Genomic DNA, 23,962 nt, shown 5'->3' on the forward strand with positions numbered 1-23,962 from the left:
AAATGGGCTTCACTGTGACATTTCCAACATGTGGACCCCATGCTGCCTTGTTCTTGTTTGCCCTACACTGTCTTCCTCCGCCTCTCCCTCTTGTTGGTCTCCTTCCTACTCTCAAACAGTGTCACCTTCTACTTTTATGACACGTGTGGTTTATTCTCTCTGGTTCCCCCCTCCTCCTCCTCCTCCTTTGGTGGCGATGGCCTTGGTGGCAGTGGTGTGTGCACTCATGCATGTGCTTGGGTTGATTCTGCATGAGAGGAAATGATCTTCTAGCATGGGCTTATTTTAACATAATTATTCATTCATTTCCCACGTGCCATAATTCCACTTGTCTTCATAACTGAGATTTCATTATATATATATATATATATACACACACACACACACACACACATACATACATACCACATTTTAAAAGTACAGGCTCTTACTGTATATCCCTGACTGTCCTGCAACACTCTATTTAGAAACTCAAGAGATCGGCCTGCCTCTGCAGTGCTGGGGTTACAGGCATGTGTTATAACGCCTGTGTTCCACATTTTCTCATCTACTGATGGACGCTTAGGGTGGCAGCAATAAATATGCCTGTGTCTCTGCCTCTGTGGAATCCTGACTTAGAATCCTTTGAGTGTATACCCAGGACTGTTGCTGTTAGGTGACTGCTAGATTTGGGGTTGTTAGGAGTCTCCATACAGAGTGGCATAGTGGCTACACAAATTTACACTCCTGTCAGCCATGTACCAGGGTTTCTCGAACCTCTGTATCTTTCCTTTGAGACAGGGTTTCTCACTCTGTAGCCCAGGCTGACCTCAAACTCCTTCCTCTGCCCCTCCCAAGTGGCAGGGTCACATGTGTGAGTCACCACACCAGGCTGTTTCCATTTGTTTTCTTGCTGTTAGCCACACTGCTGGGGGTGAGATAAAACCAAGGCAGTTGTAGTTGGCATTTGTTTTATGGCTAGGTTTGTTGAACACTTTTCTGGGTAGTTATTGGCCATCTGCAGTTCTTCCTTTGAGGTGAGGCATGCCCATTCAATTTGTTACTTCCATTCATTGTTTTGATGAGGGTTTTTTTTTTTTTTTTCAATTTTGACCACATTCTGGATATTAATCCCCTGCTGGGTGTACAAACAGGCTTTTCCCTGTTCTATAGGCGGTCTCCTCACTCTGTCAGTGGTCTCTTTGGCTTTGTAAAGAACTTGAACTCTTAGAATTCTTCCCTAGGCTGTGGGAGCCCTTTGCAGAAAGTTGGCACCACACACTCCTATGTTTCCCTAAACAGTTTCAGAGTGGCTTTAAGGCCCTTCATCCATGTTGAACACACATGTCTTTGTTTCAGTTTGATTTTTTTGGTTTTATTGTAGGCTGAAGATAAGTCTTGTGACATTCTTTTATATGTGGACACCCTGTTTCCTCAGCACCATGTTTTGAAGATGCTTTTTTTCCTATGTATATTCTTTTTTATTTCTTTATTTTATTCTATGTGCATTGGTGTTTGCCTGCATATATATCTGTGTGAGGGTGTTGAATCCCCTGGAACTGTTGTTATAGACAGCCGTGAGCCACCATGTCAGTGCTGAGAGCTGAACCCAGGAAGAACAGCCAGTGTTCTTTAACCACCGAGCCATCTCTCCAGCCCCTTCTATGTATATTCTTGATTTTGTCAAAGATGAGATGGCTCTATCCATCTGTGGTTTGTTTGGTTTGAGACTAGGTCTCATGGAGATCAAGCCCCAGCTCATGTTAAACTCTCAATCCTCTTGCCTCCACCTACAGGGTGCTGGGATGACAGGTGAACACCATTATGTCTGGCTTCCTATTTGTTCCTGTGTTTAAGCCAGCAGTAGTTTAGGCTAAAACACATGGCAGAACTTATACAGTAGTAGTAGTCCAGGCTTTTTGCCTGTATCCTTTTGCCATAATCTCCAGGGTTCTGAGATTACAAATATGCACCATGCTTGGCCCGAGTCTCCTATTCTATTCTATTGGTCTACCTACAAATTGTTTTTGTGCCTGTACCATGCGTTTTTGTTTTGTTTTTTTCTTAGTCTAGCTCTGTAATATTTGAGATGGAATGCTGTGGTACCTACAGCACTGCTCTTTCTATTCATGATTAACTTTTGTGCTCAGGAATTTTAGGATTTTTTTCCTCGTTCTGGGAAGAATGCCATTGGAATTCCAATGACAACATCACTGAGTCTGTAGATCCTTTTTGTTAATAACAGTCATTTTCACAATATTAAGGCTGCTAGTCCATGAGCACAAGGATAATGTAGAAACCCTTCCGTGCTTTTTACATTGCTATTACGGGCAATGGGGCCAGGCACACAGGTGGGAGCGAGAGGACAATATGTGGAGTTGTGCTCTCCATGCACGCCCATGGGCCCGGGGCTGGGCTGAGGCCACCAGACTTGTACAGCAAGAGCCTTCCCATAAAGTGACAGCACCAGCTGGCTTCTTCCCTGTTTTAAAGCTTTCATGTTAGATGTCTTTCAGTTCTTTGGTTAGGGTTATTGTAGTATTTTAGGTTTGTTTTGGTTTTTTAGACTGTCTCACTGTGTAGCCCTGGAACTTGCTATGTAAACTAGAGTGGTCTGCAACTGAGCTCCTCCTATGGTGTTTCCTGCCCGAGTGCTGGGATTAAAGATGTGTTCTACCACACTGCGCCCTACATGTTGACTTCTTCCTACCTTTCTTACCGTGTTTACCAGCTCTGAGTTTCCTGAGGAGTTTTTAGTATCTTTGAACACTATTATCATCATCATCATCATCATCATCATCATCATCATCATCATCATTATTTTGAGAGAGGGTTCTCTGTGTGTCCCTGGCTTTCCTGAAACTTGCTCTGTAGACCAGACTGACCTGGAACTCAAGAAATTCACCTACCCTTGTCTCCTAAATGCTGAAACCTTAAAGGTATTCACCACTGGACCTGGTTCCTGAACTTTAATTCCTACCAACATTTTTTAAACATCACCTGCTTTACATGTATAATGAGTGTATGACTGTATACTACGGTAGCATTTGGATTTCATGTATTAATTCATTGTAAGAGCCTGTAAACTAATAAATATATCTGCCATGCTATTTAGCATACATATCAAAGTTACAATATGGCAAAATGCTACTTGACTACTTTCCTTCTAATCCTGTCTCAAACAAACACACAAAAAGCAACCCCCCTCGTGTGCTAGGTATGAGAAAACAGGCCTGAGACCCCAGCTTCTGGAAGGCTCTCGAAGGAGGAGGAAGGATTCTAGGTCATCCTCCGCTAGCTACTTAGCAACGCCCAGGACAGCCCAGGGTATCTCAAAAACAAAACAACCCTTGCAAACAATATTTTTAAACAGGGCCTCATGTAGCCATAACTAGACTCAAACTCCCTATCCAGTAGAGGAACCTACAACTTCTGATCCTCCTGTTCTACCTCCATGAAGTCTGGGAATACGGGGACTCAAACCCAGGACATCCTGTATGCTAGGCACCCACTCCACCAACTCATCTGTATCTTGAGACCAGCAATCATTGTGTGTTTAATTGGCAACTGAATTTTTAAAGGATTTGTTATTTTTTTTAGTTGTGTGCATGTGTATATGCACACATGTTTGGGTGCCCTCAAATGCTGAAGGTTTCAGATACTCCTGTAGCTAGAGTTATAAGCACTAGTGAGCTACCTACATGGTGAGTATTGGGAATAAAACTTGGCCTATATGGGGGGTGGAGAGATGGCTCAGCAGTTAAGAGCACTGACTGTTCTTCCTAAGGTTCTGAGTTCAAATCCCAGCAACCACATGGTGACTTACAACCATCTGTAATGAGATCTGATACTCTCTACTCGTGTGTCTAAAGACAGCTACAGTGTACTTACATATAATAATAAATAAATCTCTGGGCCGGAGTGAGCGGGACCTGAACAAGCAGAGGCCCTGAGTTCAATTTCCAGCAACCACAGGATAGCTTACAACCATCTGTACAGCTACAGTGTAGTCATATACATAAAATAAATAAATAAATCTTTAAAAAAATAACTTAAAAAAAAAACCTTTGGCCCCTTGAAAGCAAGAACGATATGTGTTCTAAACTGCTGAGCCATCCCTCTCCAGCTTCTACCAGTTTGTTTTTTGAGACAAGGTCTCACTGTGCTGCTCTGATTGTCCTGGAACTCATGTAGAGCAGGCTAGCCTCAAACTCATACTGCCCAGCCTTGGCCTCCAGATAGCTGGAATAAACTACACTACACCTGGTTCAAACATTTGCTAAAATCACCATTTTAGTAGGCAATATATTAAGTTACAGTCAGTGGACTGGGATTGTAGCTGGGGATTGTGCACTTACCTAGCATGCACGAGGGCCTGTGTTCAACCTTTGCTCACTTACACATGCCCACCCCCCCCCCACGTATTTAAACATCTAATGTTGTCTTTTAGCTTCTACTGGAAGTTAGTCATAGAAAAATTCCACATAAAAGCTTAAGGTTAAGACCAAAAAGTTCCCATTCCCTTCATCAGATTGTAAGCACCCAAAGAATAGGAGGGGGAGGGTTGTCCCCAAGTGTTCTACTTGTTTCTTCATTGTAATAGTAGCTGAAAAGATACTTCTAGTCCAATGATTCTCAAACCAAGCCAGCAATAGCAGAGAAGGTAGAGTTCTCCATAGACACAATGAGCACATCAGGTAGAAACAGCACATCTTCATCTACTACACTCACACCTTATTATAAATTACTTTAGTATTCTAAACTCCTCCATTTCTCTGATTCTAATCCATCTTTCTTAGGAAGACCTTCTTATCTCTTTATAAACTTCAAAATTAACAATAATGATTAGTAAGCATGGTAGTAGCATTACTGAGATACTTTATAAAGGAGAATCCCATTGAGTAAAATAGTTTTAATGTTTAAGTGTGCTGAAGAAAACCGAGGATAGTCTGTTGATGATTTATGCCCTGGGAACTGTGTCCAACTGATCCAGCATCGAACTGGCCTGAGAATTTGCATACTACAGAGAAAGGAGCTCAATATTTAGCAGTTGGCCCACGGTAGTAGCACATACTTTTGGCCCATCCTGAGACTGAGGCAAGAGAATCAAGAGAATCAAGAGTTGCAGACCAGGGTGTGTTATGGTGCCAAGACCTTGTTAAGAGACAAAAAGAAAGAAAGAAAGAAAGAAAGAAAGAAAGAAAGAAAGAAAGAAAGAAAGAAAGAAAGGAAGGAAGGAAGGAAGGAAGGAAGGAAGGAAGGAAGGAAGGAAGAAAGAAAGAAAGAAAGAAAGAAAGAAAGAAAGAAGGAAAGAAAGAAGGAAAGAAAGAAAGAAAGAAAGAAAGAAAGAAAGAAAGAAAGAAGGAAAGAAAGAAGGAAAGAAAGAAAGAAAGAAAAACAGCTGGAGCCTTTCAACAAGCTTCTTCTCCAGACCACTATGTCAAAAACCTTGTGCGATCTCTTCAAACATTATATAAATCTTCAGTTTCTGATTACTTGAGCCAACCAATACTTGCTAATTCCACAATTGTGAACCTCCAAACAGAGTGGTGAGTTACAAAGAGTGGTCAAGCACATGGCTGCTGATGTGTTCAGGAGTCAGCAGCGCCAGTGCTGGGCCCTCTCTCTGGTCCGTGTTCCACGTCTCTTGCCTCCTGCAAGGCTTCTCTCACAGGAACAAGGGTTCCTTCATAGAAGAAGGTTACCAAAAATAACTTATTTGGGAGTTTGGGAACCGCTCCAGCCACAAGCAGCAGCCCCTCATCTGCCCCACACCTGGCCTGACTCCTAGCCTGAAGAAAAGCTACTTTCCACTTGGCTGAAACTTGCGCAGTGAATACAAACACCAGGATTAAAGCTACATCCCACAAACGGGCGGGCGCCACCATGCAGGTCCAGGGGTTGAACTCAGGTTGCTAGGCTTGGCAGTGAGTGACTTTGCCTGCTGAGCCAGCTCGCTGGCCCTGGTATTTCATCATTTTTTTTTTGTCTGAGTAGCAGTCTACTGTGTATTCATATCTCACCCATCCTTTCATAGATACCTGGATACTGTGGAATATGCCTTAATGGTCATGGGCATGCAGGTATAATTTCCTTTGAATCTATACCTTTGACTGCAGGGTCATGTGACAGTTCTATTTTTAATTTTTAAAAAAGAACACCCATACTAGAGCTGTACTATTAATAGCTGTGCTAGTCAATGTTGACCACTGGCAGGATTGGAGATGCGTGCATGTGTGTGTGTGTGGGGGGGTGGGGGGTTGCTTTTCTCCACATTCTGCCCATCACTCACTGTCATATTGATAAGAGTCATTCCAACAGAAATGAAGTACCACCTCCTTGTGGTTTGGATTTGCAATTCCTGAGTGTTAAGCAGTAATGAGTTTTGGGCTTTGTCTTGTTTTTAATTCCTATTGGCTATTATGTGAATGTCTTCTTTTGAGAAATGTTGAATAAGAACTTTCATACATCTTAACCAATTTCTGTATATGTGTTCATGTGTGCACACATATGCGACTGTATGTGCATGTGTGTAGAAATTAGAGGTTGACTTCAGGTGTCTTCCTCAGTTGTTCCCCACCATATTTTTAAAGGCAGGGTCTCTCACTGAACCTGGAGCTCACCAGTTAGGCTAGAGTGGCTAGCCAGCAAACTGCAGAGATCCTCCAGTCCCTGTCCAGCAGGGCTGGGATTACATGTTGCTGTGGTAAGTTTGTATGTGGGTGTTGGGGACTGAACTCGGGTCCTCATGCTTGCATGGAAGCATTTTACTAACTGCAGCATCTCTCCAGTCCTGATTTGGGTTTTATGTGTGTTCCCACTCACGTGTGTGCGTGCACATGCATGTGTGTACACATGTATTTGAAGGACAGAGGACAACCTTAGATAATGTTCCTACTCAGGTACCATCCACACTGTTCTGGAGACAGGATCTCTCACTGGCCTGTGGCTCACCAATTAGACAAGTCTAGCTAGCCAGGAAGCTCCAAATATCCATCTTCCCTGGCTCTGGGATTACAGTGCATGCTATCGTGTGAGGCTTTTGTGTGGATGGCGGAAATTAAGCTCAGGTCCTCAGTCGTGTGTGGCAAGAGCTTTACCAACTGAGCCATCTTCCCAGCTCCTAGTATCTCTGTGTCCGGTCCCTCAGCCCCAGTCTCTGTTCCTCCTCCTCCTGGCACAGGGTGACCTTGAAATTGCTCTGTAATCCAGGCTGGCTTGAATTCATGATCCATCTTCCTCAGTCTCTTGAGTCTCTGGGATTACAGGCCTCTGCCATTAGCCCCAGCAATAATCAGATTTTTGAACATTTTCATCACAAAGAAAAGGGAAACATGTGACGTGATGAATATGCTAAATATCCTGAATTTTTGCATACTGTATACCAGTATCAAAGCATCACAAAATGTCACATGTCTATTATACATATTACACCCATGAAAAAAAGTAAGCATCTTTCTTTTCTAGTCGTCAGAGTAAGGAAAAAAAAAGGTTGAATGTCTTTGTATAATGTATACAGGTGCACAAACACACTTTCTCTTCTGCAGCATGGGATCAAACCAGAGCTTTGCTGCTGACGGACTACTGCTGTATCACTGTGCATCAGCTAAGGTCTTGAAATACATTTTGTGTTGTTCTTCACTGAGTTATAATTGGCATCATGAGAGGTCTTTGAAATGTTTACAGATTAAGCTCTGGATTTTTAATTAATTACATGTGTGGTGAATGCTGCAAACAGGAAATCCAGGATACACTGTTTACATACGTGGAGAAAGCTATCAGGAAGTCCATAAGGAACAGTAAGAAACTAGCTGGTTCCTACATCGTTACTATGAGAAAGAAAATCAACTCCTGTTACCAAGTGATTCCATATTCAAGAGGAATCTCTTCTAAAATCCATTAAAAAATCACAAGACAATTTCAAACTTAACTTATTTATAATGTTCAAGCTATGTAGACCAGGCTGGACATAATATTTTTCAGGAGAGAGAGAGAGAGAGAGAGAGAGAGAGAGAGAGAGAGAGAGAGAGAGAGAGAGAGAGAGAGAGAGAGAGAGATATTACAGTAATAAAAGAAAAGGAATTTTTACACTGGTACTAAATTATATGCTTGTGCTAAAACTGTGTGTGTGTGTGTGTGTGTGTGTGAAGTATTTAAAGCAAAAAGAAGCACCTTCAAGCTGGAGGCAGAAAGCTTTGATCCTGGTTCCAACTTGTCACCTTGGTTAAGTCCTGCACAGCTTCTTGAGTGCCCCAGTTTCCCCATCTGTAAAGACCCAGCCGCACACAGGGACCACTCTGTTACACTCTCTTAGGACAAGCCCATGCCCATGCTCCTCTTAACACTTGTGCCAGAGCCCATATTAAATTATCTCTATTAGTCCCTGCCTTAGTAACATAAAAAACAAAATCTCTCAGGCCCCTTACAGTATTGTTTTAGAGCATCTATCCAAACCTATTTCAAATGTATTTTAAACATCATATATTTCTCTAATTACTATTTAATTATCCATTACTTATAATGTGTTCACATTATACTTGTATTTTAATTCATAAGTCTGCTCAGATTTATAAAGAACAGCAAAGGATATCTTGTCTACAAAATTTTCAAAGTCTCAAAGATTTACTTCAGTTTGTGAGTCTCAGAAAAACTATTTCACTATCATATTACCCTCTGAGATTATGTTCTGCTTGGTGTGGTGGCTTATGCCTCTAATCTTAATATTCAGAAAGAAGAGGCAGGAGGATCTCTGTCAGTTCCTGAGCCAGATGGAGCTACATGGCAAAATCTTGTCTTAAAATAAACAGATTAATATAATGAAATTATTTTCTTTGCTGGTTATCAAGTTTAAGGCCAGCCTCAACTATATAGCAAATTCAAGACCAAATTGAGCTATATGAAAACCTCTCTTAAAAAACAAAACATAACAAAAACAAAAAAATCAAAAGCCGAGATCAAAACAAAACAGGGCTGGAGATATGGCTCACTCACTAAAACTGCTTGCCTTACAAGCAGGAGGGTCTGAGTTCAGTCCCCAGGACCCACGCAGAAGTCAGCACAGCAGCACATGTCTATAACCCTACCACTCGGGTGCCAGGGCATGGGGTATAGGAACAGGGAAGAGACAGAAGGATCAGTGAAGCTCACTAGCCAGTCAGCCTGGAGGAATTGCTGACCTCCATGTTCCGTGAAAACACCTATCTCAAAAGTGAGGAGACTGATGAAGACACCATACAAATACACACAACCCCACAAACACACAAAGCATATATCCTTAGAATCAGGTATGGTCACCCAAACCTGTAATTCTACCACTTAGGAGGCTAAGACGGGGGAATTACCTCAAGTTTGAGGCTAGCCTGGACTGCACAGTAAGTTCCAGGCCAGCCAAAGTTATATATCAAGACCCTGTCTTAACAAAACAAAAAATATATTTTACACACACACACACACACACACACACATATATACACACACATACATATATATACATATATATCACTCACAGTGAGCAAAAATAACAACAATGTGCTCTTCAATTTTTAAAAATTTCCATTGGGAATTCTAGCAAAGCTGATTTCTTCCTATTCTGGCACAAACACATGCATGTGCTCTGCTCCCTCTGCCACTTCCTCTCAGCTGATCCTCCCCAAGGAATTCACACTCAGCAAAGATGAGACGCAGGGAGAAGAGACCAAGCAGCCACACAGGAGTCTGCCTGACACAAAATACACCAATAACCTTCAAGTTTTCTCTTTTAACTTAACAAATGCACTGTCAGCTCCCAGTTCTAACACAAATACAGACAGACATTCCAAAATATTGTCAAGACGTCAGTTAAGAAGGGACATGGAGAGGACAGCTTCGGCTAACATTCCAAGTGCCCAGGGTGTGGGCTATGGACAAGGCGTTCAGTGGTCAGTGAATGACTTGGGACCTCTCAAGCAGCTGGGTGTCCTCCCGGGCATTGTGCTGCTGTAGGTTTGTCTTTTACTGCAGTGCAGGGTGATGAAACCCAGGGCTTCCAGCTTCTCAGGCCCCACCCTCCCCAGCTCCATATTCCCTTTTAAGATATTAACATTTTAAGAGTTCAAGCTGTTCAGGTTGTCCTCTAGAACTCATCAGTCCCTAACTGCTTTGGGCACTCTGATGAGGAAGAGTGTGGCTTAATGACCCTCCTCTGTCAGAGGGCCACGGCATGACAGCTTTTCCACTTACCTCTAACTTCAAACAGTAATGGCAACATGGAAGATGTCAGAATGAAATGGCAATGAAGACTTTAAATGCCAGGCACACTAGCACATGACTATAGCCCCACCCTCCAGAGGCTAAGGCAGCAAGACCAATGGCTGGGAGTTCAAAGTCAGCCTGACCTACCTATGAAGGCTCTATCTCAAAAATGAAACAAGCAAAAACCAACAACAAAAAAGCAGGCACAGTGGCTCGGAAGCAGGAGGAACGTGCAAATTCAAGGTTGCCTCAAAAACAAAAATAATCAATATAATATATCTTTTGTTTTGCACTCTGACATGCAAATTGAGGGAGAGTTTTAGCAGGCAGCTATAAAACTGAGACTAGACGAAAAGGCAAAGCACACAAGCTTGCTCTACAAGACCCTGTGCTATAGCCCCACCTTTATGATCTTTACCTCTACTTTACATGGGAAGAAATCAGAGACAAAGAGGTGTTAAGACTGATATTGAATGGACCACAGGGCCCCCAATGGAGGAACTAGAGAAAGCACCCAAGGAACTAAAGGGAACTGCAACCCTATAGGTGGAACAACAATATGAACTAAGCAGTACCCTGGAGCTCTTGTCTCTAGCTGCATATGTATCAAAAGATGGCCTAGTCGGCCATCACTGCAAAGAGAGGCCCATTGGACTTGCAAACTTTATATGCCCCAGTACAGGGGAACACCAGGGCCAAAAAGGGGGAGTGGGTGGGTAGGGGATTGGGGGTGGGTGGGTATGGGGGACTTTTGGTATAGCATTGGAAATGTAAATGAGCTAAATACCTAATAAAAAATGGAAAAAAAAAAAGACTGAAGCCCTAAGGTTATGAAGCTTGTTAAGAGGTGACATGAGACAGGCCTGACCCCAAACATGGCCACCGCAGCTGTCTTACCTCCATGCTGTGTGGGCAGGCGTCCGTCCTGTGCTTTCAGATGCTCAGCACCCCCCCCCCCCCCCGGCCCTAAGGCACACTCCTCTGTGTGCTCACCAGGCAGCCTCCTTACCTTGCCAGATCCCCACAGCCTTTCTTTTTTTTTTTTTTTTTTTTTTCCCCCGAGACAGGGTTTCTCTGTGTAGCCCTGGCTGTCCTGGAACTCACTCTGTAGACTAGGCTGGCCTCGAACTCAGAAATTTGCCTGCCTCTGCCTCTCAAGTACTGGGATTAAAGACGTGCGCCACCATGCCCGGCCCCCCACAGCCTATTTTCAACTGCAAAAGGGAATAAAGTCCAAAGGAATAAATTGCATACCCTCAGCAGCAATGCCTCCTAAGTGGATACTGAGTGTTCTGGCTTTGAACATGAATTTGACCTTAAATTGGTTGACTTGGACCAGTTATAGAGGCACTTTTCTGAGAGGAAAAACTACCATACTTCTATGGGAGGCCACGACTGCTAAAACAACTGCATACTCAGTGCAGAGAAGCACAGGTCTGCCTGATACAAACATTACTACAAAGGTAGCCAGAGCACCCTCAAAGGCCTCCCTCCTTTTCTGGAAGGGAAAAAGATGTATTATGCAAACTTAGTGTCTTTGGAGTAAGAATAAAGAAGATGGGTCAATGGATAATTACTACAGCAGGAAGGGAACATACTCCCCACTCTAGAGGAAAGGGCCTACTTGTTCACGGTAAGAAAGGAGGAGCTACGTTCACGTGCTTCCTCCACTCTACCTTTCAACAGTGCCACTGTGCTGCCCAGGCTCATCTTCAACTTGCTATCTCAAGTGCTGGGATTACAAGTGTGAGCCACCGACAAATCATTTCTCCTATATCCTATGTCTTCTTAGCCACTCCCCTCCCTCTTTTATTTTATTTATTTTATTTGGTTTTAAGAGACAGGGTTTCTCTGTGTAGCCCTGGCTGTCCCAAACCTTGCTCTATAAACCAGACTGGCCTGGAACTCACAGAGATCCAAGTACTGGGATTAAAGGTGTGTGCCATATGCCAGCAAGATTTTGCTGAAAGGACCCTGATATAGCTGTCTCCTGCGAGGCTTTGCCAGTGTCTGGCAAATACAGAAGTGGAGGCTCACAGTCATCTATAGGATGGAACACAGGGCCCACAATGGAGGAGCTAGAGAAAGTACCCAAGAGCTGAAGGGATCTGCAACCCTATAGGTGGAACAACAATATGAACTAATCAGTAACCCCAGAGCTCATGTCTCTAGCTGCATATGTAGCAGAAGATGGCCTAGTTGGCCATCATTGGGAAGAGAGAACCCTTGGTCTAGCAAACTTTATATGCCCCAGTACAGGGGAAAGCCAGGGCCAAGAAGTGGGAGTGGGTGGGGGAGCAGGGGGGGGGAGGGGAGGGTATAGGGGACTTTTGGGATAGCATTTGAAATGTAAATGGAGAAAATATCCAATTTTTAAAAAAAAGAAAAAAAAGGTGTGTGCCAATACCACCTGATTCCCTTTCTTTGTTAAAAATATAGTTCAACTTATATTTAGTCCCTTTCAATGATCAAAAATTGTGCCCGGCAGTGGTGGCACACGCCTTTAATCCCAGCACTTAGGAGACAGAGACAGGTGGATTTCTGAGTTTGAGGCCAGCCTGGTCTACAGAGTGAATTCTAGGACAGCCAGGGCTACACAGAGAATCCCTGTCTCGAAAAACAAAATAAAACAAATCCAAAGGGGAAAAAAAATAAAAAATTGTGAACTGATAAAGTTTTAGTGATTTTTGTTTTGTTTTACTTGAGACAAGGTCTCTCTATGTAGTCCTGGCTGTCCTGGAACTTACTGTGTAGACCAGGCAGACCCTGAACTCACAGAGATCTCCCTGCCTCTGCCTCCCAAGTGCTGGGACTAAGGGCAATCATAAGTTTTAGTGATCTTTAATTTGATCTCAATCATTCCTAAGGGAAAGGGAAAACTGGTTTCCACGGGACAAGAGCTTTGGGATGACAAGTGATAGGGGAAAACAGAGGACAAAACATGCCTATGTGTTGCTGGACACTGGGCACACAGTTACAATGCCTGCCCTGGGGTCTAGGGCAACAGTGCTGACAGCTACAAATTGGGACTAGTGACTGGCCCAAGCTAGTCAGACCCTCTCAAAGAGACCAAGTGCATGTTTGGGTTTATCTGAAGGTGGAGGTGGGAAGGACAGAGGCTACGAGGCTGTATATGGGGCACATGGGTGAAATCCCAGCATTTGGGAGGGGGAGGGAGGAGACTCTAACTCCCAAGCCAACCTGGTCTCTAAATAAATAAACACCATACTCACAAACATGACTGCCCATGTTAGATACATGTCACTAAAGGAGCTGGGCTCAACAATACATATGAGATGAAAAATATTATAACAGCCAAAGTATCAGAGTATGCAAACACGGCATGCAATACAGATATTATGCTCCTGTCCAGACGAGATGACTGTGAGCGAGAACTGACGATAAGTAATGCAAATGCATAAGTCCAGTTGTTTCTAAAGTGTGCTTTGAGGAGACAGCTGGATGTGCCAGCCTACCGGAACACCCAGGGAGGCATGGACACTGGTGTACTCTTCTCACCACCACGTTCCACCTATCTACATAGCTCCTCAACATGTGACATAGACATTGGCAAGATGGCCTTCTGACCTCCACACCTATACCATGACATGCAAACACTCCCTCACCCCTACACACGCTATCCATACACAATAAATCCATTCTGAATGGTAATCAGCCTTCTCTCTCTAAGAGATGAAATTGATGCTAAAAAGGAGATTTAAGCAAACCACATGTAAATGAGGTCTCTTATTTTATAAACCAAAGATAATCGAAACCTATTCAAAAGAAAATGTCTTTCAGTTTTATTTTCTACATAGAAATAAGCAAACTGTATCCTCTGCCCCTTGCATGTCAAATTAGGTCATTTCTCAGATACACAGAAACTGCTTCAAGCAGACAACACTACCACACTATTCTTTCTCAGTCAATTCCCATCATCTAAAGAAGTATCCTCATAGTTACTAATGATGCACAGCTAAGCATGTTATCAATTACACACACACACACACACACACACACACACACAGAGGGTAATCTCAGTTTAAAGTGTCCTTTCTTTCAGAAATTAGGAAATGAGAGGTGTATACATACTTTGGAATCTATATTGTCCTCAAGGCTCTCCAAACAGGAACCATGCATAGCATGGATCAGGACTTGCCAACAAGCAGTTCCAGTGATTTCCATGTGCTTGGGGCATGTGTCAGATCCAAGGAAATGTATGGGTATTTTAGATGTGTATTTTAAATGTGTATATATTTTAGAGAATGTAAAACCTGTCTTAAGAAATCTAATGGTATTTCAAGAAGGGGACAACACACAGCCCTATGCTTATTCAGTATGTCCCCCCTGGAGACCAGGAATTGGCCTGCACATCTGAGAGGTTAAGAGGTCACAAATCAGTATCACTCACTTGACAAAAGAGAAAACTGCGATTCTGGGAGTCAACAGCTCAACCAGGCCTTCTGGCAACAAACAATTTCCGTGTAGCAAAGTTTTTGGTCTATAGAGGCTGGAGAGGCAAATTGGCCAGACACTTCTTCCAGGGCTTTTGTTTTTGGAAACAAGGTGTGGAGATCACACTGGCCTCTTAGTTTTTAGGCTATGACTTGCCCTTGGCGACTTTCATCTCACAAGGAGCACTGAGCAGTAAAACAAGAGCAGGGGTTCTGCAGCTTTCTGTTCACATAGATACCATGTCTGCCCAGTGCCACCCATAAGGCATGGGCTGATACCTTATTCCCCCCATAACTTCCTATAAACTGATAACGAAGCCTGGGAACACACGAGCACACAGATACATATTAAAATTGGATGAGAGAAACCAGGCCCAAGAGTGTATGGAATATATCAGAACAAAGAGTAAACTCCCTTCCCTGGGTTCCATAAGGATGAGGACACCTAACAGAGCAATGGCTCTGGCCTGTTATCTGACCACCCAGTTGTGCTCCAAGGAACCCATAGGCTGAGAACTCCTGGCTGTCCCTGGGACTTCATTTCAGCTATAACCCCAATGATGATGAAGCATACTATACCCTGTGGCCCTTCCATCATTTGTTCATTGGCTCCTATCCTATGCCTTGCTTCTAGGACCTCTACAGTCACATACCTCACCTTTGCAGCTCTGCTCAACCCAGAGACCTTGTGGCTTGGCTCTGTGTACCTCAAGCAGCTCTCCAACTGAGCCTTTCTTCTGTCTCTAGCTACCAAGGGACTGCTTCTGTTTGTATTAGCTCTCTTCCTCTGCCTCCAATAAGAACTGCTTTAACTCCTGGACTCTGCTGTAGCCTCATTTACCCTTTTCTAACCTACAAATATACATGTTTATAGAAAACATTTGCTGTGCTGTGTGCAATGAGTGATATGAAATATTCAGGCACAATTCTCTTACACCAGTCTCTAATAGCCTAAGCTGGCCTCAAGCTCTCTACATAGTGAGTATAACCTTAAACTCCTGATCTTCTGCCTGTATCTCTCAAGTGCTGGGATTACAGGCATGTCCCTACCCCTGACTAACCAAATCACTGAGCAGCACAGCAACATTCTGGGATATATATATATATATATATATGTATGTATGTATGTATGTATGTATGTATATATATATTTATTTGTGGCTCTAGAATGTAATATCATAATTATACTGACAAAACCACTTCTGACCAGCAAAAATGCTATGCTGACATCTATAATATACAAATTTTATCAAAATCCCTAAATGTCTATCTTGAAACATCTATGACTATTTACCACAATGAGAAACTTATGAGTTATGTATAAATGAGCTAATTTATTCACTCGAGCTTTCTGCCTCCTCCCCCTCCCTACACCTCTCCTTCTTTTATTACTTCACCTACTGGTATCTAGAGGAGCTGGCAAGTATTTCCCGTTATTAATATAAAATCTTATTTACACACACAGGCAGCAGGCCAGATATGGTTCACAGGGTTGTGTTCTGCCAAGGCTGGTTCAGAGCAGCAAGTTTTCAAGCTTTTGCTTACTCAGAATCACCTACTCGACTCCTAATGCAAGCAAATCCACCTTAAACTTTCCCATTCAGCAGGTCTGCAGGAGCCCCCAGTAATGTGTGGTTTTCGTAAATTCCCAAGTAACGCTGATGCTGCTGGTACAGAAATCCTACTCTGGGACGCACTTGTAAAGCACAGTATTCTATACCACGCTCGGTGAAAGGTGAGCCAGTGAAAATCTAAGTAAGCAGAAACTGCATGTTGCAAACCTGACTGATACTTTTATAAAGCATTTCGTATGAAGACTTACTGTTAAGTGCCATAATGTTATCTGTTCCTGGATGGTGGAAATTTATTCCCATGCGTCCTGGAAAATAAAGCAATTTTATTTTAAGCACAAAGAAAACATTGTACAATATAATTATTTCAAATACACTGCAAAATATAAACATTACAAAACACTACAGATTAATCTATAGCAATGCTATCAAGGCCAAAGCATTTACAACAACTTTTAAATCAATTCATAAAACACAGACATAAAAAGTCTTAAAACAAAGCCAAAGTCTCAACACAAAATACAATCAAACAAAAAGAAGCTTCCATTATAGTCTGAAATTTGTACATCTCCAATGTTAAAATTTAAGCAAGTCAAGTTCCTGGACTAGCATTTTATTTAAACAATCATTTATTAATGCCCTTCAAATTAAGGCATCAAAAAAAAGAAGAAGAAAATTACAGATGTATATATAAACATGAAGTTTAGAGAGAATAAAAATAATACAGTTTCATAATGGCTCAAAAATACAACATAATTACTAGAGGAGCAAAATAAAGATGGTAAAATGTTTCCAAGTCAGTAGGGGAAAGACTGGCATAAAAATCCTGCATTCTTACGTGACTCAAAGCTACTTCTGTTTCTGGGGTTGGTCTCTATGGTGGGCTGCTGTGTTTTTCTTTTATGACAATGTAGCCCTAGCTGATCTAGAGCTTACCACATACACCAGGCTAGCCTCTAACTCACAGAGATTCGCCTGTCTTTGCCTCCCACAAGCACTGAAATTAAAAGCACGTACCACCATGCCTTGACCCACAACTAACTACTCTGTGACAAATGTGACTTTCCAGATTGTCATCTTTATGAATAATATGGGAATTGAAACTTCTGACCACATCAGTTGATTTCCTATTTTGCATACCTCTGAGATCAAGAATTTTTATTTTTTTATTTTTAATGAGCTGTGAGACTGAACTAAAGCAAAGAGGCAACAGAGGCCTGTGTCCTGTGCACCCTAAAATATTTACTCAGTAGTCCTTTACAAAGACGGAACCACTGATCTGTAAGGTCATAAACAGATGATGCACTAGGGTAAAGAGTGAGAGCCGTGGGGGATGGGGTGGGTAGGATGAGAGGCAGAGGCACAGAAGGAAGGGTTCAGAGGCACAGAGGAAGGGGTGCAGGGGTGAAGATGACAGACGTAGGCATCTGCTGCTTTTTGTCATTATCAGAGATAAAATGGATGTAGCAAAAATAAAAATTAAACTCAGAGAGTCTTGTATAGGAGGAAAATGTACTATGTAAGATTTCTTGACCAATTTCTTCAACAAAATAGGTATCAGTAAAGCCAGGTATGGTGGATCACACCTGTAATCTAAGAACTTGGGAGACAAGAGTAATACCCTGTTTCAAAAAAAAAAAAAAAAAAAAAAAAACAGTCAAAAAGATATTAAAATAAACTAGGCATGATTTCTATGTATTTGACTCTGTAATTCGAGAGTTACTTTTAGACATGTACTCTACCACTGAGATATTCCTATAGCCCTAAAAACATGTTCATTTTATTTTATAGCCACTGCCTTAAAATGTCAGTCATAGTTGGGGAAGTATAGTATGTATAAAGCTAAAGATAAAGGTTTCAAGGTTTTTGCTTTGTTTTACAACAGATACAGTTTTACATATAATGGTCAAAGGGCCAGTTTTGACTTGGTATTAAACTCTGTTTCTGGGGACTGGAGGCAAACATCACATTACCAAGCTCAATACCAGGGGAAAATGAAAAAAAAAAAAAAAAAACAACTAAAGTCCTCATTCAACTTCACTACTTTTATTTGTGTGTGTGTGTGTGTGTGTGTGTGTGTAAAAGAATGGAAAAAAATCAATGCAATTGTCAACAAATGATAAAGGAAACATTCCTAAATATATGGTTTCTGTAGAAAAAACTAGTTGATATTAGCTACAAGTTAATTACTAGGAGTTTAAAACGTATCCCACTATTGACGACACATTTCTTCTAATTCTATTTGTGGCTGTCCCATAAGACTTCTATGGTTTTCTAATTCCTAGGTCAGTTTAGGGTCTCTGACAGAGTCTGTATCACATGCAGTGCTTCCTGCTACCACCACCTAGATCAAAAACTACTCACAAACATTTGTTACAATGACAACCTTGACTCAATAAGAGAATTTACATTCTGGTCTCAATTAAGTCAATGTTCTTTACACCAAAACTAGCATTCATGAAAACTAAAAGTGATATCCTCTAATTCCGCTTCATCGTGTTTTAGGGTATTAACCACAACAGCCAGTTGCTGAAGTCTACATAAACTCTTATCAAGACTTCACACTCACTGTCCATTAGAACTTAAGGAAATATAAAATCTCTTTACTTAGATAATGGCATGCATTGATAACCTCAGCACACAGGAGACAGAGGCAAAATAAAAATCACAAGATCACTAGGTGTGGTAGCGCACGCCTTTAATCCCAGCACTTGGGAGGCAGAGGCAGGCAGATTTCTGAGTTCAAGGCCAGCCTGGTCTACAGAGTGAGTTCCAGGACAGCCAGGGGTATACAGAGAAACCCGGTCTCGAAAAACCAAAAAAAGAAAAAACAAAACAAAACAAAAAACCCACAAGCTCAAGGCCTGCCTGAGCTGCACAGTGAAGCCATCTCAAAAACCAACCAAACAAACAAACAAAAAACAAACAGTACCAGGAAAAAGTCAGACATAGTGCACAGAAGAAAATCTGTGAATTTTAAGCCAGTCAGAGTTACACAGTGAAACCCTGTTTAAACAAAACTTGAAAAGCAGGACCTCTTCAGTCTTTAGTGACTATTCAGAGGACAGGATGGGTCCTTAAAAGGCATCAAATGGACCTTAATATTACTACAATAAAAAGGATTTGTCAAGAACATCAAAATAAACTCAATTTTAGTTGATCTTCATCCAGTTTAATTCCTGTAAAAAAATTTTCAAGCTTTACTGCATCAAATAACTTTTCTTTCTATTTTTAGATATTTTCTTTATTTTCCTTTCCTCGTTTCCCTTCTGAAACACCCCCTATCCAATCCCCCCTCCCCTTGCTCACTAACCCACCTACCTCCCTGTCATGGCATTCCCCTATACTGGGGCATCGAGCCTTTACAGGACCAATGGCCTCTCCTACCATTGATGTCCCACAAGGCCATCCTCTGCTACATATGTGGCTGGAGCCATGGGTCCATCCATGTGTACTCTTTGGTTGATAGTTTAGTCCCTGGGAGCTCTGGGAGTACTGGTTGGTTCATATTGTTGTTCCTCCTATAGGGTTGCAAACCCCTTCAGCTCCTTGGGTCCTTTCTCTACCTCCTCCATTGGGGAACTTCTGCTCAGTCCAATGGATGGCTGTGAGCATCCACTTCTGTATATGTCAGGCTCTGGCACAGCCTCTCAGGAGACAACTATATCAGGTTTCTGTCAGCAAGCACTTGTTGGCATCCACAATAGTGTCTGGGTTTGGTAACTGTATATGGGATGGGTCCCCAGGTGGGACAGTATCTGGATGGCCTATCCTTCACTCTCTGCTCTGCACTGTCTCGATTTCCTCCTGTGAGTATTCTGTTCCCCCTTCTAACACACTTTGGTCTTCCTTCTTCTCGAGCTTCATGTGGTCTGTGAATTTTATTTTGGATATTCTGAGCTTTTGGGCTATTATCTACTTATCAGTGAGCACATACCATGTGTGTTCTTTTATGACTGGATTACCTCACTCAGGATGATATTTTCTAGTTCCATTCATTTGCCTAAGAATTTCATGAATTCATTGTTTTTAATAGCTAAGTAGTACTCCATTGTATAAATATAACACATTTTCTGTATCCATCCCTCTGTTGAGAGACATCTGGGTTCTTTCCAGTTTCTGGCTATTATAAATAAGGCTGCTATGAACTTAGTGGAGCATGTGGCCTTTGTTATATATTGGAGCATCTTCTGGGTATATGCCCAGGAGTGGTATAACCTGAGTCACCAGGTGGTAATATGTCTGATTTTCTGAGGAACCTCCAAACTGATTTCCAGAGTGGTCACACCAACTTGCAATCCCACCAGCAATGGAAGAGTGTTCCTCTTTCTCCATATCCTTGCCAGCAACTAATGTCCCCTGAGTTTTTTATCTTAACCATTCTGACTGGTGTGAGGTAGAATCTCAGGGTTGTTTTGATTTGCATTTCCCTGATGACTAAGGATGTTGAACATTTCTTTAGGTGCTTCTTGGCCATTTGGTATTCCACAATTGAGAATTCTTTGTTTAGCTCTGTACCCCATTTTTTTAATAGGGTTATTTGGTTCTCTGGAGTCTAACTTGAGTTCTTTGTATATATTGGATATATATCAAATGTAGGATTGGTAAAGATCTTTTCCCAATCTGTTGGTTGCTATTGAGAGTGTCCTTTGCCTTACAGAAGCTTTGCAATTTTATGAGGTCCCATTTGTCAATTCTTGATCTTACAGCATAAGCTATTGTGAACACACACACATATGGTCACTTGATCTTTGACAAAGCAGCTAAACCTATCCAGTGGAAAAAAAGACAGCATTTTCAACAAATGGTGCTGGCTCAACTGGCAGTTAGCATGTAGAAGAATGAGAATTGATCCATTCTTATCTCCTTGTATAAAGTTCAAGTCCAAGTAGATCAAGGACCTCCACATGAAAACAGAGACACTGAAACGTATAGAAAAGAAACTGGGAAAGAGCCTCGAGCACATAGGCACAGGGGTAAATTTCCTGATCAAATAATTTTTCTGTTTTCTGGGGATGTTGCCCTTTTAGCCTGAGTTTGAGCACAGCTACATGTCCCTTTGGGCTCTTTCCTAAGGAGTTAGAAAATCTCACCTTGAAAAGGGGGTTATCATTGCCTGCCCTCACTGGATACTTGCAACTGTCTTTCTTAAGAAACAGAACAATAATAGGCTCCGACAGTGTCTTGCAGGTGGAAGGCATCACTATTACAAGAAAAGCCCTGTAGTTTTTATCATTCCTGGACTTCTGCCTAATTTTTTTTTCAATGAATTTTGGATAAACAGGAACATAAACCTTGTGAAAAGCTCTGTGCCAATGCTAGATCCCTAGAATCAATCACCAAAATATAATCTAAGTTTCCTGATAAATAGAACGGTGTGTGTGTATGTTTGTAAAGTTACATATGAATATTTAGGTTAACTCTTCTTTATCTTAAGCTATAGTGCTTAGAATATAAAGTGTAATCTATTTTCATTGAATAAAAATTAGGATATGTGGAAAATAAGATCACTAAAGACAAACATAGTCAGTGTTTATGTATCTCTTTTAGTATGGAGGACATGCATGAAGCATGCAACCATTGCATAGTCTTTTCTTAGTGCAATGTACAGCCAAGCTTTAACTCTTTTTAAAGGATTTGGGAGAGAAAATGTGTAATGGCAGAGAAAAGCCTGATGCTCAACTCAGACAAGGCCATTTCTTTTTGCTTCATTTTGTCCAACAAATGCTGCTGTTGAATCAGCTGTGAAAACAGAAGCAAGTGTGTGACATCTGGTGATTCTGTTTCTGCAGTCTGGTGCTGCCAGTGTGACATTCTGTCACCTGTCCAGGAGTCTGCTATTTTTAAAGTGTTCTTGTCAGCTAGCTATCTTTTAAGTATAGTGTAAAGTGTAAGGTTTCAAAAGCCGGAGGGCATCCTTGGTCTTACTAAGTTAAATGCAGATATGGAAATAAATCTAAGATTGCCCCAATTTGCCCACATCTCAGGACATAACCGACAAGAGTCAGGATGGAGACCAATGGTGGAGAATGGAGTTACATTTGTTTATTTAGAAAGGAAAAAAAAATCACATCTTTATATATTCAATTTATTCATATTTTAAAATCTACCTTATTTCAGAACCCAACTAAATCCATAGTTTCATGTGTCTAAAATTAAAAGCTGGAAATTTTATTAAATCATGATTACTACTATGAAAGCCATTTCTTCAGTACACTAACACATCTTTCTCTAATCACCCACTACCCTTAAAAGGTACTCAAAACAGCTACAAAGCGAATGTCAGTGCTTCAAGAAAATATTCTACCAGATTTCTACCTATTTTCTCTATAAAGTTAGAGATATACTTCTAGAGAAAAAGTACCACAAGGCATAAAAATATGATATGTAAAAAAAAACCACCAAAAGAAACCCAGTGAAGTTGGATGTGGTCTCAAAGGCTGAGATAGGAGAGACTTGAGTTTAAGGCAGGTTGACTCCACAGCAAGACCCTGCCTCGGAACAACAGAAAGGGGGTGCAGGGGATGTTGAGGCTGGTGAGAGAATCAGCAGGGAAGTGATCCACTAAACCCAATGACCTCAGCTCGGTACCCGAGGCGCTCGCCAGGGGAAAAGAGAACAGATTCCTACAAGTTCTGTTGTGAACTCTAATAAAACAGATAAATAAGTTATTTTTTTAAAAACTAAATTTCTTTTACACGGTAATGGCAAAATCTGGTACTATACTATAGTACTATAGATCTGTTCCAAATAACCAATAAGCAAAACCATGGGCTCAGAACTGAAGTCAATGAACAATTTTGCGCAAGTTTTTGTTTTTGTTTTGTTTTGTTTTATCTCCTGGAAGGGCAGGCTGAACTCTGGGCTCCAATCACATCGTTCCTGGAACTAGGGCTGCAGACATGTGCTACCGTCACATTGTGGCTCCCATAAATTCTTAACTCCTTTGTCCTTGTTTCCTTAATTAGCTCAACTGAATTAGAATTTCAGAACTTAGCACCCAGGTATACCCTTCCTTCTATAACTGCTAAATGTTGAAAATGCATCAGGCAAGGAAATGCACACCTTTAGCTGCGGCTACAAAGGAAGCTGAAGCGAGATGGATCTCTACCGAGCACGAGTCCAAGGGCAGCGCAAGTAACCAACTAAGCCTCAAAGAGAAGAAATGGTTGCGAATGGATGGAGGAACAGTCACTGCTGAGTCAAAATCTACCACGCCTTGCAGTTTGTAGGGTCTTCTGTCTTTCTTCATTTTAGGTGCTAGGAATCAAGCTGAGGTTCAAGACGCTTGGCAAACTGAACTACAAGCATATCTCAGAATTGGACAACTGTGTAAAGGACAAATTGACATAGGCTTAAAGAAGTTGACATTGAAATAAAACTAAGTAGTGATTCAAGCTACTAAATAAGCCACATATTTTCTTCTGGAGGAAAGAAGAAAAATTCTTTTCTAAAACAAGGGAAGCAAAAATTCCCAAAGGGAACCAATTTTGTGTAAGTCTCTGTCATGTACCATTTCAATACAATGAATACAGAAAAGTGCCTCTACAACAGAAAATGGGTGGCATTCATATCTTCTAAGATTCTGTCGATTTAAATGTGCTATGGCACTATTACCAGAAATGAGCTATTTTGTCCTCAGACTTTTTCGGTATACCTTTGAAAAGCAGGCCTCAGTCTGGGTTCTCAAACAACACCTGCTCTTTTCAGTTTTCAAATCTCGGTTCC

At 41.6% G+C, this 23,962-nt stretch overlaps 1 protein-coding gene across 20 annotated transcripts in view; it reads right to left on the reverse strand.

The window, feature by feature from the left end:
- Positions 1-23,962, reverse strand: part of Cpeb3 (cytoplasmic polyadenylation element binding protein 3) — a 188,280-nt gene that overhangs the window by 90,506 nt on the left and 73,812 nt on the right. For all 20 annotated transcript variants that reach the window (XR_003952770.1, NM_001290827.1, NM_001290828.1 and 17 more), the window contains exon 4: positions 16,486-16,542. Coding sequence is in view for 19 of the 20 variants with exons in the window: in NM_001290827.1 (NP_001277756.1) it covers positions 16,486-16,542 (57 nt within the window). In the remaining variant the exon portion in view is untranslated. The remainder of the gene's footprint in view (positions 1-16,485; positions 16,543-23,962) is intronic.

The sequence above is a fragment of the Mus musculus genome, chromosome 19, assembly GCF_000001635.26.
Source record: "Mus musculus strain C57BL/6J chromosome 19, GRCm38.p6 C57BL/6J".
NCBI lineage: Eukaryota > Metazoa > Chordata > Mammalia > Rodentia > Muridae > Mus > Mus musculus.